The 22450-nt window shown below is 42.0% G+C and overlaps 1 protein-coding gene across 2 annotated transcripts in view; it reads left to right on the forward strand.

Annotated features, from left to right (window-relative positions):
* The window catches only part of PALS1 (protein associated with LIN7 1, MAGUK p55 family member), a 247882-nt gene that overhangs the window by 65279 nt on the left and 160153 nt on the right, over positions 1 to 22450 (forward strand). For both annotated transcript variants that reach the window (XM_077465006.1, XM_077465005.1), the window contains one exon: positions 1964 to 2458. In XM_077465006.1, coding sequence (XP_077321132.1) covers positions 2095 to 2458 — 364 coding nt within the window. In that variant the 5' untranslated portion in view covers positions 1964 to 2094. The remainder of the gene's footprint in view (positions 1 to 1963; positions 2459 to 22450) is intronic.

The following is a 22450-nucleotide window of genomic DNA, read 5'->3' on the forward strand; positions in this document are numbered from 1 at the left end:
GTATGGCAGCTAATGAAGATGGTAATTGCATGATTGTGTCTCAAGTCTGAGTAGGCAGCAGGTACGCAGACAAGTGGTTTCAAAGAACAGGGCCATTGTATGTCCCACTCATGCAGCCTAATAAGCTTACAATAGGCAGCTCAGAAGCTAATCGCCCACATCACTGTCAGTCTCTTCATGTGAAGCTGGTGCAGACGTCGCTGCTATTTTATTTGACGTATGTATTGTTCGTAGGCATAGAATTACAATCTTGCTAAAAAATCCAAAGGGACAAACACAAAAACTTTGCTCAGAGACAGCCCATAGTACGACAATCGTTTAGCCAGTACAGTATATGTCCACTAAAAATCGATAGTCGTACACCACACATGATCGGAAACTCGAAAATAACCCAGAAGTGATGGGCGAATGTAAGCAATGTTCATACCGTGAAAATGCCCCAACATACGAACAGAAACTTGCTTGTAACCGATCACAATATTCCTCAGCAATCGATGAACAGATAATATTACTGTAGTTAATTATGTATCAGCTCTGTTCCATGAAAAGGATATAATTATATAATGTTTTGATTACACTTTAATAATTTCTGCTGTATGTCAAGAAATCCAATTATTTTTACCAATATAAAAAGAAGAAAAACAATAAAGCAAGCCGAGTATTGTTAAATCAGAACATGTTTCTTAATCCAAAAGGCATGGCAGACACAGGGGTCACCCGTATTTGACATCATTTCCGATACATAATTACGCACACCGGAAGGTTTTTCCAGAATCGTACGACAAAAAACTTACTTTTCGTAGAGAACATTTTGCACTGTTGTATTCGATATTAGTCTTATGCAACAAAATGCAAATGATACGTCGTACGATAATCAGATTGTGTGTACGAGACATCAGACACATTTTATTAATTGCCCCATTTGTAATTTCTTTACTGCTGCAAAATATTTTTTGCTTTCGTTCATGCGCTGCAAAACTTATAAATCATTGCGCAGGAGGGATTGTTGGACCCCTACATTGAGGCCTGCTCAGAGTGGGCAGGGGGTATTCTGTACAGCATACTGGCCAGAGAAAGGCTTTTATACTCAGGCTATCTCTGCTTACTAAACAAAACAAATTAAGACTTTATTTACCTTTTGTTGATGGAATGTATTTAGTTGGTTTAAACCATGGGTGTCCAAAATGTTTTATTTTTTTTCAAAGAGAGCCAGATTTGATGAAGTGAACATGCGTGAGGGCCGCCCATTTTGTCTGACATTCTTTGAACCATTACATTTGGGTTTAATTGTGTTCGTCCAAGCACTAATACACTGCCCAACAAGAATTCTCTAGCTTGGGCATGTTCTTTGGATGGACATATATATAATATATCTCTTGCGGCCACCAACGAATCCCTGAGCGCCGCTCAGGACTAAGGATGAGCTCGGGCATGTTATTTGGATATGCTGTATTTATCGGCTTATAACATGTACCTTCACTTTAAGAGGGAAGTTTCAGGGGAAAAAAATTTAAATAGAGAACTGTAAAGCAAAATAAGGATCAGTGCCCATGAATGCAGCCTCACCATTGCCATGAATGCAGCCTTGGAGGGAGGGGGATGGGGCGAGCGCCAACAGATTACATACAGGAGACTGTATGTAATGTAAAAAATAGTGGCGCTTTACCACCGACACCCGCGCCGCCCCAGTGTGAAATTGGCCTAATTTCCTTTTTGTCACATCCTCAGGACCTCTCAAGCGTTCCACTATACAGGGTACAAATTATCTTATACTGTTTTAGTGTTTGACATTGCCTCTTAGGACTAAATGAAGCAAGCTTATTGATTAGTGGTCAAAGTTAGCTATTATCTACTTATCTGCATCTGAATGCTATGTCATTATTTTTGTATAGAGATAGCCGAGATCAAGCTCTAAATCATATCTTCTGCTGTTTTTTTTTTTTTTTTTTTTTTTTGTTCATAGGTTCATAATTATTGCATACAATCTGGTCCTGTGATCCTGGAGACTGCTAGCCACAATGGGATTTCTTTGCCTAGATTACTGGACAAACATTCAGAAATAAAGCCACGTGCAAAAGTGCTTGTATAGCAGCCATGACCACTTCTCATGTGAATGGTCATGTAGCAGAAGATTCTGATAGTGAGAAGCATAGTGCAGAGCTTTCTCCAGAAGAGCCGCAGAAGCACAGAGAGATGGCAGTAGATTGCCCAGGGGACTTGGGTACACGGGCAATGCCCATACGTCGAAGTGCACAGCTTGAACGAATTCGGCAGCAGCAGGAAGACATGCGCCGTAGACGTGAGGAAGAAGGAAAGAAACAGGATCTGGATGTTAATTCTTCAATGAGACTTAAGAAATTGGCACAAACATTTCCTAAAACTGGAATAGATAACCCTATTTTTGACACCGATGAAGGACTTGTTCTAGAAAGTCCCAGTCGTGCTGTAAAAGTATTAGGTAAGGATTGTTTTAGTAATCATTTTGTGATACTTTTTGTGAGTTTTGTGTGAAAGTAGTATGAAAAAAATCTTTTGTTTATATTAAATCTCATCTTTATTGGATTTTTAAAGTGGAATTAAAGCCTAACACAGTATTCATCCTTCCCTTCTCCTGCTTATCCTGCCCACTCTGTGTTAAAAAAAACCTTTTTTTTAAGTCCACTCTGGTCCAGTCACATGATCCTGCAGCTCTCCCTTTTCTGTGTCTGTGAACAGCTCCTGCAGGGGAGAGGAGGGAGTGCTGTCAGCTGTCAACAGCTAAGATACGGGAGTCTGTGTATGATGACATGGCTCTGCAAATTCTAAGCTGTTGTGGTGTTCAGCGACACAGAAGGCTTTGGTATAAGTGTAAATTGGGAGGGAATAAAAGGTCATGGGTAAGAAAGCTAATAAATGGAATATAAGTTTAGGGGAGAGGCAAATCGGGGAGGGTAGAGGGTGAAAACACAAAGATAATCGGAAGGGGGCAGGGGAGGAGGAAGAGCCTGAAAGAATAGTCTGGGTTGGGTCAGAGGCAAAGGGAATGCATAGCTGTTGAATAAAGGTATGGGGGGGGGGGGGGGGTGGGATCATGTAGTCAATAGCAGAACCTTGTTCAAACAGGTATCTAATCTTTGAAGCGTAGCTGTTACTACACCAAAGTCCCTAGGTGGTTACTTACTGCCTGGGGTAGGAGGGGTAAGAGGGTTTAGATTTTTGAGAATGCTTCTTGTTCAACTTGATGGGCATGTACAATATTTGTTTAATTTTCATAGTTAGTAGTGCTGTGCAATTAATCATTAAAAGATTGCCATCTCGATTCCACCCCCATCAGCAACATTGCTCGCTGAAAGGGGACACCTAAAAATAAATCTTTATAACTTCATCAAAGGAATGAACTTCGATCTGCAAATTAAGTCAGTTTATAGCAACCATGTCAAGTACAAAAATACTTTTCATTAAAAAAAAATGTTCAACCGCTTATTAACCCTTAATTTACTGTAATCAGCCTGATTGACTCCATTTTCCTTCTAAGTAGTTTTACTTCTATTTTTAAACTTTTAATAATTAAAACTTTTATTTTTTGCTTTGTTGGTTAATATTTTTACACCATTAACATATATTTACATGTCTCATGTTGAAAAGAGCGCAAAATGTAAACAAAAAATTAGCGGTAGTTATCGGTAATCGGCGAGCACCACCCCCCCTTCATAACTTAACCACACAGAATTTACCCCCTTCCTGACCGGGCCTTTTTTGTGATGCGGTACTGCGTCGCTTTAACTGACAATTGCTCGGTCGTACGACGCTGTACCCAAACAAAATTTACATCCTTTTTTCCCCACAAATAGAGCTTTCTTTTGGTGGTATTTGATATGGTTTTTATTTTTTGCACTATAAACATAAGAGCGACAATTTTGAAAAAATACGATATCTTTACTTTTTGCTATAATAAATATATAAAATAAAAAAAAGATAATTTTTCCTCCATTTAGGCCGATATGTATTACTCTACATATTTCTGGTAAAAAAATTATAGTAAGCGTATATTGGTTTGCGCAAAAGTTAGTGTCTACAAAATGGGGGCTAGATTTATGGTATTTTTTTATTATTTTTTATTTTTCTGTCACTTAGCTTTATGTTACTTTTAGATTAGGGGTATCCTTTTTTTCTTTTTTCTATTTTTTTTCTTCTCTTCTCTAGAAGCTACAGATTGGCATTTCATGCTGTTATTAAAGTCAATGTGAACTCCAAAATTAAAGGTTTGCTCTATTATAGGGAGCATATACAAAATGTTAATTGTACTTAAGCAGTACAGTGAAAAATAGTATGCACTCCATGTGCCTAGACACCCCTTTGATACCACTGTGCTGTTCACTGTTCTCCTTGCTGAAGAGAAGGTTGTGATATAAGGATCTGCCTGCTTCCTTCATCCTGTGAGTTTATCATTTCTGCTTATCTCCTGCCTCTTGCTTATTTCTCTATTAGTCATCACATTAGCAATTAGGGCACCTCTGAAATGACTCCTATCCTTGCATAGATGGCCGCCTTTACACAAAGACACCAGAATGGATATGTCAGGCTTGGGAAAAGCTAAGCTGCAGAAAGAGCACAGTTAATACTGGTGACAAGTTATTTGTCTTTTTGGCATTTTACCTTTTTGAGCATTGTTTGCACAGTTTAGATTCTCTTTAAAGTGAAATTAAACTGCCAGAACGAATGTAGACCTCCCAAGAACTTCTTGGGTCTAAAGTGGAATTCCACCCGTTTAAAAGTCAGCAGCTACATAAAGTGCTACAGACGCTCACCTGACCCACAGTCCAGGGATGCGGCCACCTGAAGCCTCTCTCCTCTCCCCCTCCTCTATGCGGCGTCAGCATTGCAAGTGTGGGCGCCCAGCCGTGGCTTCGCAGCCAGGCACGCACTGCACATGCGCAAGCAGCTGCGGTGCTTGTTGTGAATGGCTGGGCAATCTTCTGGGACCTGTAACTTCTCCCAGAAGATTGCAGGGAGGGGGGGAGAGGTGATCTTCCGCTCGGCGGCACCACGAGAGGGAATAGGAGTTGAGGTCCTGTGAAAAAGAAGTACCTGCTCGACCACCCCCCCCCCACCCCCCCAAAAAAAATAACGTGCCAAATGTGGAATCTCAGGGGGTCACAAGTACTTAACCACTTGCCGCCTGCCCTATAACAGAAACACAGCAGCAAAGTGGTTTCCAAATCCTGACCGGACGGCATATGACGTGATCAGGATTGTGAGCCGCTGCGTGCCCCTGGGTGATCGTTGTTGCGGGGTGTCAGTCTGACACCCTGCACCTACGATCTCGGTAAAGGGTCTCCGACGGAGACTCTTTACCACATGATCAGCTGTGTCCAATCACGGCTGATCACAGTGTAAATAGGAAGAGCCGGTGATCGGCTTTTCCTCGCGTCTGTCAGACACAAGTAGAGGAGAGCCGATCGGCTACTCCTCTGACGGGGGGTCTGTGCTGATCAATTATCAGCACAGCCCCCCCCCCCCTCGAGGATGCCCACACTGGACCACCAGGGATGCCCAGCACAAGGTATGCAACCCTAGACCACCAGGGATTCCAGTCAGTGCCCACAATGGATGCCAATCAGTGCCCACAATGGGCATCACTGATTGGCATGCATTGTTTGGCACTGCCATCCATTAGTACAGTATAATATAATACAGTTCCGCCTATGAGTGCCCATCCGTGCCGCAAATGAGTGCCTATGAGTGCCCATCTGTGCTGCCTATCCATGCCCATCTGTACCGCCTATCCATGCCCATTCATGCCAATCCGTGCCAGCTATCGGTGCAAATTTGTGCCACCTATCAGTGCCACATATCAGTGTCCATCAGTGCCACTTCATTGGTGCCACCTCATCAGTGCCCATCAGTGCCCATCAGTGAAGGAGAAAACTTACTTATTTACAAAGTTTTGAAACTGAAACCAAAAATACATTTTTTTTTTCAAAATTTTCTGTATTTTTTTTTTTTTATTAGCCAAAAATAAAAACCGTAGAGGTGATCAAATACCACCAAAAGAAAGCTCTATTTGTGGGGAAAAAAATGCTAAAAATTTTATTTGGGTACAGTGTCGCATGACCGCACAATTGTCATTCAAAGTGTTACAGCGCTGAAAGCTCAAAATTGGTCTGGGCAGGAAGGTGTTTAAGTGCCTGGTATTGAAGTGGTTAAAGCGGCGGTTCCATATTTGGGTGGAACTCCGGTTTTTATATGCATGCCTACCCCACATATTTGCACACTTGCCCAGCAAAGCGATCCTTTTCAGAGCTACATTTTTCTGTGCTTCCTTGTATGGTCAATTGCTTCCATCTTCATACGTTTTTTGTCTTCTAAATTATTGGTTGATTTTAATTGGCTGGGCTGGGATGGTGTAACTCTCACACATGAGCATGTGAGTTAATTTTGTCCTTGCACAGAATTGTACCAATCTGTACACAAAGCTGCACATGTGACATGAACACACGAACAACCAGAAAGAGGCATTTAACAGAGAAGAAACAGAGTCTCTTCTGTCATAAAAAGCTTACCTGTGGGCGTTTAAGGAAGGAATTTACTTCCGCTTTAAGTCTCTGAACTACCAGAACAACCAGATCCCTCTTCATCCTTGACATACCCACTTGTATGTAAACCTGTGAGTCATTAATCACTACTCTTTGAATGTGTATTCTATCCATTTACGTCCTTTTTTCTTTTTTTTTTCTTTTTTGCTGTAGAACCTTTGTATATTTTAACTTCAAGTGTGAAATTTGAAAAAACTCCACTACGTGTTTGTGTTCCCATTCACACAGCATACCTAACTTTTAGGCCTTTTGCACACTGTATTAATGTATGAGCTTCAGACGTATCTTGTGAGTATGCACAAACAAAATTCTGCCTGGAAACTCCTATTTCTGTAGTATTTATTTCATTTTTTAAAAGGACCAATATGCAGCACATACAGTGGGTGAAATAAGTATTGAACACATTACCATTTTTCTAGGTAAATATATTTCTAAAGGTGTTATGGACATGACCTTTTCACCACCTGTTGGTAACAACCCATGCAATCCATACAAAGGAACCAGAACAAATGACTTCATAAATGAAGTTATGTATAATAAAATGGAATGAGACAGGAAAAAAAGTATTGCATGCCTGAAGAAAGGGAGATGGAAAAAGGCATGGAAGGCCAAGACACCAGCTGAAATATATCAGTAATTAGAAAGCAGTCCTGCCCCTTGTCAGTTCAAATTTAACATCAGCTGGTTCAGTCTCAACTGATGACCTATAAAACGGTGTCTCATTATTAAGGTGTCACACAAGAAACATTTCATGATGGGTAAAATCATGGCTCTCTCGACCTTCGCGACCTTATTGTTGCAAAACATACTTATGGCATTGGTTACAGAAGGATTTCTAAACTTCTGAATGCTCCAATGAGCACTGTTGGGGCCATAATCTGGAAGGGGAAAGAACACAATTTCACCATAAACCGGCCTCGACCAGGTTCTCATAGCAGGACTTCTGACAGAGGAGTGAAAAGAATTATCAGAAGTTATCCAAGAGCCAAGGCACACTTGTGGAGAGCTCCAGAAAAACCTGTAATTGGGTACAATTTTAAAGAAAACAATTAATGCACTCAAACGCCAAGGCCTGTATGCACGCTCACCACGCAAGACTCCATTACTGAAGAAAAAGCATGCTGAAGCTTCAGGACCAGGCCTCTTTTTCAGATTTGGTGTTTACATGTTTAAAACAGTTTTTTTGCTAGAAAATTACTTAGAACCCTCAAAAACATTATATTTAGTTTTTTTTTCTTACACCCTAGAGAATAAAATGGCGGTCGTTGTAATACTTTTTTTCACACCGTATTTGCGCAGCGGTCTTGCAAGCGCACTTTTTTGTAAAAAAATTTACTTTTTGGAATAAAAAAATAAGACGGTAAAATTAGCCCAATTTTTTTTATGTTGTGAAAGATAATGTTACGCCGAGTAAATTGATAGCCAACATGTCATGCTTCAAAATTGCGCCCGCTCGTGGAATAGCGTCAAACTTTTACCCTCAAAAATCTCCATAAGCGACATTTAAAAAATTCTACAGGTTGCATGTTTTGCGTTAGAGGAGGTCTAGGGCTAGAATTATTGCTCTCGCTCTACCGATCGCGGCGATACCTCACATGTGTGGTTTGACCGCCATTTTCATATGTGGGCACTACTCACGTATGCGTTAGCTTCTGTGCGCGAGCTCGTGGGGACAGGGGGGGGTTTAAAAAAAATATATATTTTTTTCTCTTATTTATTTTACATGATTTTATTTATTTTTACACTTTTTAAAAAAATATATATAAATGGATCACTTTTATTCCTATTACAAGAAATGTAAACATCCCTTGTAATAGAAAAAACATGACAGGTCCTCTTAAATATGAGATCTGTGGTCAAAAAGTCCTCAGATCTCATATTTGAACTTAAATGCAATAAAAAAAGAAAAAAAAGTCATTTGAAAAAATGTTCCTTTAAGAGGTATGGGTGGAAGTGACATTTTGACTTCGCTTCCGCCCTCCTATGGTATAGAGACGAGTGGGGGCCATCTTAGCCTCACTCGTCTCTATACCCAGCCATCAATAGGACCCAATCGCCTCTGCCACTACCGATGGTTCTGGTAAAAGGCCGAGGGCGCGGGAGGGGGGTGGCACCTCTCCCGTCGCCGATAACGGTGATCTCGCGGTGGACCCGCCATGGAGACCACCGTTTATCGTACACAGGACCGCCTCCTGTAAAGAGGGATATCTTGGTTGTGGCAGCAGCTTCTGCCATTACCGAGATATCCCTCTTCAAAGTACCGACGTATATATACATGAGGCGGTCCTTAAGTAGTTAAAATGTGCTGCAAAACATTTAGACAAGCCTGTGAAATACTGGGAGAATATAGTCTAGTCAGATGAGAACAAAATTGAACTCTGTGTGTGTGTGTGTGTGTGTGTGTGTGTGTGTGTGTTTTTTTTTTTTTTTTTTTTTTTATCTGTTATCGTGAAACACAGAAAAATTCCAGAATACATACAACAATAACATTATATTCTATACAACTAAAGACAACAGAAAATAACAGCAAGAAGAGCAAAAAAATATATATATAAATTTTCTCTCCCTTTCCTCCACCCCTCCCCATGAGCCCCCCCATACCAATCCTCCTTTCTTGAGCTATGATTAAAGGGATTGTAGAGTTAAATATTTTTTTTTTAAATGACAAACATGTTATACTTACCTCCACTCTGCAGCTCGTTTTGCACAGAGTGGCCCTTGTCTTCTGGGGTCCCTTGGCGGCTGTCTCTGCTTCCTCCCGCAGGTACTTCTCACGTTCATGCGAGCTCCCTCGCATGGTGAGAAGCATCTGCGGGCGCGCTCCCGTGATACAGCCGGCGGCTATAGCCGCTCGCTGTATCACACGGCCCTGCCCCGCCGCGTCAGTGGATGTGATTGACAGCAGCGCGAGCCAATGGCTGCACTGTCAGATGTTTTTTCACCTTAATGCATAGAATGCATTAAGGTGAAAAAACATTTACCTTTACAACCCCTTTAACTACTCTAACTAGTAGATGGTATAATAACCCTTATGCTTCCATCTGATCCCAAAATGAATGATGTCAAACCTGGTAGTGTCAGCCGTGGTTCCCACATTTCCCTGAATTTATTTGCTAAACCCCTTTTCCCAAGGCGTCTTTCAGGACAGCACCTGAGAGATAGCGACTCCTCCCTCCTCGTTAGGAAACACCTTCCTCCCTACCACACCTCAGTTATTGTGTTTCCTCCGGCCCGGAGGGAACATCTTTTGGGAGGGAGTCAGATCTCTTGGGTGTTCCTGAGGGACAAGGCTTCCTTCCCTTTTTTTCCTCCTTAAGGGACCCGCTGTCCTCCCGACCTACCCAGGCCTCGGCAGCGGTAGCAAGCGGGCTCCTCTTCCCCTCTTGGTGCTCGGAGAGAGCCGAAGATTCGGTGGCCCGCACGTCCGTAGGCGCGGCGGCGCGCGCGTGCTGCCGCCATGTTTTTTTTCGGCGGTCGCGCCGGAAATGACAGAGCGGGTCACTGGGTCGGCTGAAACGTTTCCGGCGTGGACGCAGGGGGGAGGAGGGAGGACAGTAGCTGGTGCCTACTTCCGCTTCCGGTCTGGTGCAGATGCATTATGGGAGTCCGGAGGCGGCGTGTAGCCACAAGTGGAATTCTGCACGCCTGTTATGGAAGATTCAGCGTCTGCAGCGGTGGGGACAGGCACGGGCACCAGCAAAGCCCAGGTAGGAGGCAGCGGTTAAAGTCTGCCTTTTTTCTCGTATTTTCCTGGCTTTTGGTCTCTCTGTCTTTTTTTTTTTTTTTTTCTTTCCCCCCTGGTGGCAAGGGGCCTGTCTGGGCACTAGAAGCTGACTGGTTTCTTCTCAGTGCACCTGTGTGGTGATCCCTATCAAGGCTGAGACTGGGTCTCACTAAGGGTTCCCTGTTTTTTTTCCCTTTTTTGTCTTTTTCTTCATAGGCTAAGTGCTCTGACCCAAAGCAGAGATGTCCGTCTTGCAGGGCCAAGCTGGGAGAAAATTGGAAGAAAACCCTATGCAGTGCCTGCATTTCTTCTTTAGTTAAAGAGGAATCAGCCTCTGTATGCGAGGATCTGGTTGCCTCTGTAAAGAAGGAGCTATACGCCACGGTTCAGAATTTTCGTGACTCACTAGTAAACCCGACTGCTAGTCAGCCTTCCACTTCAGAGTCTTCCCAGGGGTCTTTCTCTATCCCGGTATTGGAATCTCTGCCTGAAGACCCTTCAGATAGGGAAAAGCAGTCCACTGCTCTTTACGTTAACGAGTCAGAAGAGGAGTTGGAGGAGTCTGAGGTAGCCCCCTCTAAATTCAAACTGTCCCTTGAAGAGGTTGATGGGCTCCTTAAAGCCATTCATGCTACGCTTGGCTTAAGTGAGGAGAGAAAGGAATTATCACTCCATGACCGCATGTATGCTGGGTTGGATGAGCCTAAGGGCCGGACGTTCCCAGTTCATCCGGTCATCTCTGAGGCCATTAGGAAAGAATGGCAGGATCCAGAGAAAAAGCCCTTTTTCTCCAAAGCCCACAAAAGGCGTTTTCCTTTTGAGGAGGACCCTGCAGCAGTGTGGAACAAGGTGCCCAGACTGGATGCCGCCTTCTCCCAGGTCTCAAGGTCCACGGATCTGTCCTTTGAAGACATGGGAGTTTTGAAGGTTCCGATGGACAAACGCATGGATCTTTTTCTCAAGAGATCATGGCAATCAGTTATGAGCAATTTAAAACCAGCAATGGCCACAACGTGTGTAGCCAGAGATTTAGAATACTGGATTAACCAGTTAAAGTCACATATAGCTGCAGATTCCCCCAAACAGGAAATCTTAGATTCTTTTCCTACCCTGACTGCGGCAGTTGCTTATATTGCAGATGCCTCAGCTGAGGCAATTAAGATGTCAGCCAGGTCAGCAGCTCTAACTAATGCTGCAAGAAGAGCCTTATGGCTTAAAACCTGGCCCGGTGACTCGGCATCAAAGAACAAGCTGTGTGGGTTACCCTTTTCAGGGGACCTTCTCTTCGGCCCTGACCTCGATAATATTCTTGACAGGACAGCCGATAAAAAGAGATCCTTCCCGGTCAAAAAGAAAAAGCAGGTACCAAAACGTATTTTTCGACCTCAAAAAACTCAGGATCAGGACAGCAAATTGCAGGGGAGAAGGAAAAATTCTGGTTTGCAAAGTATTTTAAATCCACTGCCATCCATTTTGTTTACATCTCTTTAAACAGAATTGCATATGACAACTTGTCTTTGGTGAATTTGTGCTGGGTGTTATATTGTTTTCTCATACTTTTGTTTGTGATCAAATTTCAGCACATTTCCCTTGCACCAATCCATTGTTACTAAGCCAATTATTAGTCTATGGCGTTTGAAAACTGGTAAGAAACCATGGCAAATGTTTGGTTGTAAACCACCTGGTCCATTTGTTTTATTCTACCTTGTTTCCACATTTGTTTCTCCTTCTGAACCATATTAATTTTGAGCCCTTGTGGTGCATTTTGAGTTTGTGCTTATACCATCTTAATTTTGTACAGCTCCCTCCTTTTATATTTGTAAACTCTGCATTAAATTGTAACTGCACTTTTTTGGGACAACAATATTGCAATGAAAAAATAATATACATACATATTCAGTGATCTTTCTTTTTCAATCTGAAGTGCTGTCATTTTTGAATTGGATGAAATTTGGCAAACTGCATGCATTTCATACCCAGATGCTGTACAGAACACCCCCAGGAATCATATTTTCTGCTTCTGTGATTAACTGATTTTCCCAGAAGTCTCTATTAATATAAAGGTCAGATTTTAGGCCCATTTCACACGCTCGGATCGATCAGGTCCACCTGTCTGCTTTTCAGGCAGAGCCGATAGGGCCATCCATTTACCTCTGTGGGGAGGTGGATGTCAGCCGATGTGTCCACTGACACCCGCCTGGCTTCTAATCCTACAAAATGCACTGAAAACAGACGTATGGCATTACGTTTGCCATCTGTCCAGTGGGTGGGATCGGATGAAAACTGACAGGTTTTCCATTTTCATCCAGTCCCCCCATAGAAGACAGCGGGACTCTGACAGGCGATCCCCACTGAGCAAGCTGAGTCCATCAAAACGTATCTGCCCCATGTGTAAGTGGCCTTAGGCATCTTCTACAAAACATAACAAAAATGTGACAAAATTCAGAGATTTCCCTTAGCCTACGTTGGCAGGGCATCACAAAAAGTCCTGCAAGCAACTTCTTTGCAGGACTGTAGGAGCAGTGAATGCACCACTCCTATAGAATCCCTGCCCATTGCAAGCAATGGGCAGCACCACTGCTGCAGCGGCATTTTTTTGGGCAGTTTTAACCCTTTTTAGGCCAACAGCGGGGGTTAAAACTGCCCCACTATCAGCCAAACAGCGGCGCTAAAACAACGGTAAAGCGGTGCTACAAATAGAGCTTCTTTATCGCCAACGCCTGGGTGCTTTCAGTGTGAAAGGGCTCTTGCTTTAAACAGGAAACCTGTAAAAAAAAAAAAAAAAATTGAAAAAATTGCCTTTGGAGTTGAAAAAAAAAAATGGCCTAACTTTACTGTTTTTTTCTTTCATGAATTAAAAAAAAAAAAAAAACTTTATTTTTTATTTTATTTTTTTTAAGGGAAAAATCTCTATGCAAACACCGTGTGAAATAAAAAATTGTAATGACCCCATGATCCCTGCGAAAAAAAACAAAACAAAAACATGTTTGGGGGTAGTTTTCTAGGGACAAAAAAATAAGATTTTTACTTGTAGGAGCGAAGTGCCAGAATTGACCCAGATGGGAAGTGATTAAGGACAGAAATATACTGTATACTATACATTGTACATGTGACTCACGTTTTTGCCACGTTTCCATTGCTTTCAGTGGCAAGGTTGTTTAAACTCCCCAAACATGCTTCAAAGATGCTGCAAGTAGGATTTTTTTTTTTTACTGACCAAGTGTGAACACATTTATTGATTTTAAAGTTTTTGTTTAGCTTTTCAGTTGCTTGTGTTAAAAAAAAAAAAAAAGTGGGAAATTGCTCTAAAGTTATTTTATAAACTGTTCGTGACAGATAGGGCTTTCATTTGGTAGCAATAATGGATACATATATTTTTATTTTCTTAGCTTATATTAAAGTAGTTTGTGAAAAAAAAAAGGAGAAAAAATGCTGTGAAAATCCCAATTTCAACCGTGGAGGGGAAGAAGAGAAAGTGGGTTAAGATCTGCTTTAACCACTTCGCATCCAGGCCAATTCTGACATTTCTCTCCTACATGTAAAATTCCTATTTTTTTTTTTTTGCTAGAAAATTACATAGAACCCCCAAACATTATATATGCTTTTTTTTTTTTAAGCAAAGACCCTAGAGAATACAATGGCACTCGTTGCAACTTTTTATCTCGCACGGTATTTGTGCAGCAATTTTTCGAACACGTTTTTTTCAGAAAAAAAAGGTTTCATGCTTAAAAAAAAACAAAAAAAAAAACCCAGTAAAGTTAGCCCCATTTTTTTGCATAATGTGAAAGAGGAGGATACGCCGAGTAAATAGATACCCAACATGTCACTCTTCAAAATTGCACGCGCTCGTGGAATGGCGCCAAATCCCCATAGGCAACACTTAAATTTTTTTTACTGGTTACATTTTTTGGGTTACAGAGGAGGTCTAGAGCTAGAATTATGGCTCTCGCTCTAACGTTCGTGGCGATACCTTACATGTGTGGTTTGAACACAGTTTTCATATGTGGGCGGGACTTAAGTATGCGTTCGCTTCTGTGTATGAGCTCATGGGGACAGGGACGCTTTACATCGCGCCCGGCCTCCGAACGATCTTAGAGACTCGGGACGATCTGGTCCGCCGGAAAGCTCTATAGTAATTTGCTGGGGCCGGCGGATCCTGTGACCGACTCACCGATGGAAGCGGTGAGTCGGTACAAGCACCGGAGGGCAGCGGGAGGGGGGGTGTCCCCTCCCGCCTCCCGTAAGAACGATCAAGCAGTGGAACAGCCGCTATGATCATTCTTATGGTGCAGGGAATCGCCGGCTGAAAACGGCAATATCTGAATGTCTGTGGCCTCAGGCATCATTCAGATATAACCACCGAAAGCCCATGACGTCAATAGACGTAGTATGGGCGCCAAGTGGTTAAGGTGGAACAACACCATGAAGGGGAGGTTGCACTTTATCACTTTATGCACCCCCCCCCTTCTTCTTTGGAAACTTTTTTTTTTTTTTTTTGGAGCAGAGGTAGACAGGTACCTACTCCCACTTCTGGTTGGATCACCTAGGCAATTCCATTGGGAGTTTTTGTAGCTGCTTTTATTTTGTGTCAAACTAGTTGAAGAACCTTTATAAGCCCAAAGTGGTATTAAACCCAAAATTAAAAATGTTATATATTGCAGCTTACCATTCCGATGTGGTAACTGCATTTAATTTTCCTTTTTTCAGCCTTTTTACCCCCTCAAAACAGAAACCTTGTGCAGCTACCATTGGTAAACTGCAATATAAAAAAAAAAAAAAAAAAAAAACCTTTTGGACTTAAGTTTTTAAGGTAAAGCCCAGTCAGGTTTAAGAGGTCCAAAATTAGCAAATTAGCAAAAAATTTTATTTTACAGGTTTGAGGTTGCCAAAAAGTGCAGTGACTATAACAGATGATTCACAATTTCCACATCGGCCAATCAGAGGAAGCCTGGTATTCTTGATAAAAATACAAGGCTTCTCCTGAATGTTGGAGAAGCACTCATTGACTCTTCTGCTGAAACACAGCACCACCTATTATAATGCTACTACAGTAAATTAGACACACACATCATTGTGTAAGTGAAAACACTTTTTTTCTTTCATTTCTTAATTATTTAAAGAGGGATTCCACCAAAAAAAAAATTAAAAGCCAGCAGCTATAAATACTACAGCTGCTGACTTTTAATAAATGGACACTCACCTGTCCCGGGTTCCAGCGATGCCGAGGCCGATCGATCGATCGCTCGGCTCTCGGCTGCTGTCGCCACCATTCTAGGTGAGGGAATCAGGAAGTGAAGCGAATCGGCTTCACTTCCTGGTTCCCTACTGCGCGAGCCGCGCCGCGCAATAGGAAATCTCCGCGCTGTCACTGGGACCCCTGTGTGTCCCAGCAGACAGCACGGCAGGGCAGGAAATGGCGTAGACTCCCACGGGAGTCTATGCCCGGAAGTGGGTGAAAATACCTGTCTTTGACAGGTATCTCCACCCCCCTCCCCCCTGAAAGGTGTCAATTGTGACACCGGAGGGGGGGAGGGATCCGATCAGCGGAGGTTCCACTTTAGGGTGGAATCCCGCTTTAACTGTATTACAAGCGATATTCACTGACTTGGAAATGTTTTTTATTCATCCTCTGACTTTTTAATCATCTCCATTAAAGTGTACTTTTATCTTTATGGTGTGGTCTATGCTACAATACTGACTTTCAGGAAGTTGGAACTTCCAGATACTACCGTATTTTCCCATGGATAAGACAAAACTGTTGTCTAAAATCAGACAACAAATTGGGGGTGGTTAGTGGAGAGAACCACACGGTTGCGAAGCTGCCCATACCTTGTCAGACAGGTTTCCTCCAATTACAACTGATACGGAACAAACCAAGTGGAGGCGGAGAGTTTTCAGATGCGATCCCTTTTGGAGGCGGAGAGTTTTCAGATGCGATCCCTTTTGGAGGCGGAGAGTTTTCAGATGCGATCCCTTTTGGAGGCGGAGAGTTTGCAGATGCGATCCCTTTTGGAGGCGGAGCTTTTGCAGATGCGATCCCTTTTGGAGGCGGAGCGTTTGCAGATGCGATCCCTTTTGGAGGCGGAGCGTTTGCAGATGCGATCCCTTTTGGAGGAGGAGCGTTTGCAGGTGCGATCCCTTTTGGAGGCGGAGCGTTTGCAGGTGCGATCCCTTTTGGAGGCGGAGCATTTGCAGGTGCGATCCCTTTTGGAGGCGGAGAGTTTGCACATGCGATCCCTTTTGGAGGCGGAGAGGCCACAGATGTGACAGGGACCGGAGCATTCTGAGCCCAGATGTCGGAAACTAAAAAAAGAAAAATACAGGTAAGCGAATATCTTATGCCCTGTACACACGGTCGTAAATTCCGATGGAAAAGGTCAGATCGGATTATGTTGTTGGAAAATCCGATCGTATGTGGGCTCTATCGGATTTTTTCCTTCGGAAATTCCGATGGGAAAAAATTAGAGAGCAGGATCTCAAATTTTCCGACAAACGATCTGACTTTTTCCAATCCTTTGTAGAGAATTCCAATCGGACAAAGTGCCACGCATGCTCAGATCAAATTATGAGAGCAAAGCTATTACTAGCCTCAACGTAGTCCCATCGTAACAAACGTCATCACGCTCTGAACGATTGGATTTTCTGGCAACTTTGTCCAACCATGTGTATGCAACACCAGTTTAGGACACAATCCGTCTGAAAAAATCCGATGGATTTTGTGGTCTGAATGTCCGACCATGTGTACAAGGAATTTCTCTTCAAAATTCAAACTGATTGTAATCAGCTATGCAAAAGATCATGAAAATTTAGCTGCAGTGAGACAGTTTGGACCTCCTCCCACTGAGTGTATGATCAGAAAGTGGAGAAAACGGGAAGAACTACCCCTTAAAAGGCCTAAAAAGAAGGCGGCCTTGAGAGCAAAACCAGCAAAATGGCCAGACTTGGAGCAGAGGCTTAAGACTTGGATTATGGAGCAGCACCAGAGTGGCTTGTGTGTAAACCAAGATTATTCAGTGTCGAGCAAGGTTTGCAAGTTAAATGAAGATGGTGCTTCAATTTCATGAGGAGAGAAGGGACGGCCATGAGAGCATGAAATGCCACCAGTTTGAGGATAAAATCATACAACTTGGGAGAAAATATGATTGGAAAGTCAGATTGGAAACGTGGATGAGGTGCCTTAAGAGGAAAACCTATCCTAAAGAACAAAGAAAGAATATAAGTGGGGTTTTTTAACAGCATATATTACCTGTAAAGGCTAATGGGTATACATAGTAGAAATAACTACTGACATATGGCAGATGGTTTGTAGTACAAATATTTATTAATAAAAAAAGAGGATTAAACAGGTGACACAGTGGTCAAGGACTGAGCTCCACTATGTGAATAAAATGTATAATAGTACATATACGGACAGAACTTGATTGTATCACATAAACCCTTAAATATCTGTATACACAGTAAAAAATAGATAATATTAGCCCTTTACGCGTTTCGACCCTCTCAGGGGTCTTCTTCAGAAGGTTTTATCTATTATAAAAGAAAAGACAAACATGAATATATATCCATACATTGTACGTTATAGTATACTAGAAATAGTCTGCTGTAGGCAGAGTATACATCTAATATTATATAATTAACTATCAATTAGTATACATCACAGGTAAATACCTATATGATCCACAGGGGAGATCTTCTTTAAAAGACAACAGTAAACTCCACCACTTCTCTCATGTCCTTCATAGATGTGCCCAGACTCGTGTAGCTGGAATTAGTCACTGTGCCCTACCAACAGGGGAGGGCAGGGAAACGGAGTCCAAAAAATGGATGGCTTACAAGGGATCACATCCCTAGTTCCACCTCCAATATGTGATATGGAGGGGAGTATAGGCGTAGGCAGCCAGAGGTCAAAGGGGACACCCTACAGTAGGATAAAATATAAAAAGAGTATAAAAATATATGTATATAGAAAATGCGCTGATTAGGTACTGCCCACTCTATAAGGAGAGACAGGAGCTTCACCCGGATAATGTGTAGAAGGAAGGGAAACTGGGAAACTTATATGTAAGTGTAAAACATTTTATTCACATAGTGGAGCTCAGTCCTTGACCACTGTGTCACCTGTTTAATCCTCTTTTTTTTATTAATAAATATCTGTACTACAAACCATCTGCCATATGTCAGTAGTTATTTCTACTATGTATACCCATTAGCCTTTACAGGTAATATATGCTGTTAAACCCCACTTATATTCTTTTTCTTAGTTTTTTATACACTAGGGGTGATCAGCGCCCTCTGACCCTTTATTGGGGTGTTACTGTCTTTTTTTCGAACCTATCCTCAGTTCCGAGCACTTTTAACAGAAAAGACAAAAAAGGTTGCATCGGATTTGCTAACACACCTAGCAGTTATTCATGGTGGACTTAAAGGTCGGCATTAGCCACTAGATTTTTACATCAACAAGCCATTTAAAGCCCTGATGAGAGAAGAATGGAGTAGATGGATGCAAAAAGCAGGTGGTAACTTGACACCGACAGGAAGAGTGAATAAACCAATCATTACTGAGGTATTCAATTGGGTCCTAAACTCATGGTATGGCGTCAAACAAGAGGTGACTGTGAAGTCCTTTAAGAAATGTGGAATCAGCAATAACATGGATGGAACTGAGGATGATCTCACAAGTAGACAGTGACTCAGAAGTCAGCAGTGATGTAATAGAAGTTAAAGAAATTGATATGTCTGATGAAGAAGAAAGCAGTGATGCAACAGAGGCTGAATAAAGTGATATGCTCAAAGCTAAGTGTGATGCATAATATCATAATACTGGTATGTAAATGTTTCCTGCGGTAATTACTAAATAGAAATGTGTTCTGTTTTATGTTTAAAATATTGATTTCGTAATTTTTGGTTGGAAAAGTGGGGGTCATCTTATACACAGAAAAATATGGTACATTACACAATTATAGAATGCTATCATAACTCCATATTTCCAGTGACTTAAATTTTTTTTTAGTTTGGGCTGGCTTGGTTGAAATGATTACTTACTGTGGCAGAACGGTCCTGTTGCTGTGTTTTCCATAATACAGTTTAACAGCTTGGGCTGCATACAGTAAGCCATGCTTTGTTTTCAGCCTACAGACTTCTCTTGTGTGGCTGGAAAGAAATGGAGTCAGCCACGTGATATATCAGCCATTCAGGAAGTGCCTTGTATAGTCTACAATAATTATCCACTTGACCTCCGAATTATTTACCCCCTTCATGACCAGGCTACTTTTTGTGATACGTCACTGCGTTACTTTAACTGATAATTGCACTGACACTGTACCCAAATGTATGTCCTTTTTTTCCCCACGCAAATAGAGCTTTCTTTTGGTGGTATTTGATCAACCCTGCGTTTATTTTTTGTGGTATAGAGAAAAGAGTGACAATTTTGACAAAAAATAAATAAAATAAAATGTCTTCATGAGTTTTGATCAATCCTAATACATGGTTTTTGGTTTTAAAAAAAAAAAGAAAGTACCACTAAGTGTATATATTGATTGGTGTACACAAACGTTAGTGTCTACAGACTATGGGATATATTTATGGAATTAAATTTTTTTTTATACTACTAATGGCAGCGATCAGTGATTTGTAGCGGGACTGTGATATTGTGGGGGACTGTCGGACACTAATTTTACACTTTTTACACTTTTTGTGAACTAATACAGTGTTCAGTGTTAAAAATATGCACTGTTACTGTTCTAATGACACTGGCTGGGAAGGGGTTAAACATCTAGGGCAATCAAAGAGTTAACTGTGCCTAGCCATTGTCTTAGTGATTACTGCTGCTTTACCTAGGGGAAGAGAGTGATCCCGATCTCTGCTTTGCAGAGAAACAGGATCACCCATATCCCCCCCCCCCCCCCCCATCACAACTGAGATATACCTTGTTTACATAGACATAACGGATTATTGGAAAGAGATGGAGGTCATAGAGTGCTGGGGACTTGCTGATTAGCTTCTGCTGTCAATTATATAGGATGCATTAAGGTGAAAAAGCACAAGGGTTTACAACACCTTTTTAATGTGCTTCTTCTTGAGCCACTCCTTTGTTGCCTTGGGATGTTTTGGGTCTTTGTCATGCTGGAAAACCCATCCTTGACCCATCTTCAATGTTCTGGCTGAGGTAAGAAGGTTCTCATTCAAGATTTTACAATACATGGCCTTGTCCTTGGGCTCCTCAATGTGACAAAGTCGGCCTGTACCTTTTAGCAGAGAAACGGCTCCAAAGCATTATGTTTCCACCTCCTTGCTTGACTGTAGGGATGAGTTTCTCAGGGTCATAGTCAGCATTTCTCTTCCTCCAAACACGGCAAGTCGAGTTCTTGCCAAATAGCTAAATTTTGTTATCGTCTGACAACATCACTTTCTCCTAATCCTTCTCCGAATAATTTTAGATGTTCATTGGCATGACTGTACATGTACCTTCTTGAGGAGGGGAACTCGCTGTGTTTGGAGGAAGAAAAATGCTGATTAAGAACACCATCCCTACAGTTAAACATGGAGGTGGAAACATTTTGTTTTGGGGCTGTTTCTCTGCTAAAGGTACAGGCCGACTCTGCCACGTTGAGGGATTAATGGATGGGGTCTTGTATTGTAAAATATTGGATGAGAACCTTCTTTACTCAGCCAGAACACTAAAGATGGGTTGTGGATGGGTCTTCCAGCATGACAATGATCCAAAACATACCGCCAAGACAACAAAGGAGTGGCTCAAGAAAAAGCACATTGAGCTCATGGAGTGGCCTAGCCTCCAGACCTTAAAGCGCACATGCGCAGTAGGGAACCGGCTATGAAGCCACAATACTTCGCTGCCGGGTTACCTCGCAGGCAATGGCGGTGGTAGCACCTGAGAGCCAATGCAAACTTTGGCTGGGGTGCTGACATGCCTGGATTCCAGGATAGGTAAGTGCCCTAATATTAAGTCAGCAGCTATAGTATTTGTGGGAGGGCTGGACCACCTCTTTAACCCTATAGAAAATTTATGGAGGGAGCTGAAACTGAGTTGCCAATCGACAGCCAAAAAAACATGTTTAAAGGGATTGTAAAGCTTGTTTGTTTAAAAAAAAAAGTAATTCTTACCTCCACTGTGCAGTTCGATTTGCACAGTGTCCCTGGCCCTCCTCTTCTGGGGTCCCTCAGTGGCTCTCCTGGCTCCTCCCCGCATCGAGTGTCCACGTCAGAGAAGCGCTTTCCTTGGTGGACACCCATGCGGGCGCATTCCCGAGTCCTGCATCTGTGTTCAGGTAAGCGTTCAGGTAAGTAAAACTGAGGGGCTGCAGCATGAGAAGGTTTTTCACCTTAATGCATAGAATGCATTAAGGTGCAAAACCATGAGGGTTTACAACCACTTTAACCACTTAACCACTTTCAGACCGGACCATTTTGCTGGTAAATGACCAGAGGTCTTTTTACACTTTGGCACTGCGCTGCTTTAACTGGTAATTGCGCGGTCATGCAATGTTGTACCCAAACGAAATTTGCGTCCTTTTCTTCCCACAAATAGAGCTTTCTTTTAAAGGTATTTGACTGACTCTGCGATTTTTATTTTTTGCGATATAAACGTAAAATGACCGCAAATTTTGAAAAAAAAAATATTTTCTACTTTTTGTTATTAGAAAAATCCAATAAACTGACATACATTTAGGCCAAAATGTATTCAGCCACATGTCTTTGGTAAAAAAAAAGTCAATAACTGTATATTTACTGGTTTGCGCAAAAGTTGTCACATCTACAAACTAAGGTACGTTTTCTGGAATTTACGCAGCTTTTAGTTTACGACTGCCTATCTCATTTCTTGAGGTGCTAAAATGGCAGGGCAGTACAAAACCCCCCCAAATGACCCCATTTTGGAAAGTAGACCCCCTAAGGAAATTGATAAGTGGCATGTTGAGCCCATTGAATATTTTATTTTTTTGCCTCAAGCGATTGAATAATGACAAAAAAATTTATTTATTTTTTTTTTTTTACACAAAGTTGTCATTAAATGATATATTTCTCACACATGCTATGGGCATATGTGAAATGACACCCCAAAATAAATTCTGCTGCTTCTCCTGAGTACGGGGATACCACATATGTGGTACTTTTTGGGAGCCTAGCCGCGTACGGG

Source organism: Lithobates pipiens, unplaced genomic scaffold, assembly GCF_037356315.1.
Source record: "Lithobates pipiens isolate NorthernLeopardFrog02 unplaced genomic scaffold, aLitPip1_a1.2 Scaffold_30, whole genome shotgun sequence".
Classification (NCBI taxonomy): Eukaryota; Metazoa; Chordata; class Amphibia; order Anura; family Ranidae; genus Lithobates; species Lithobates pipiens.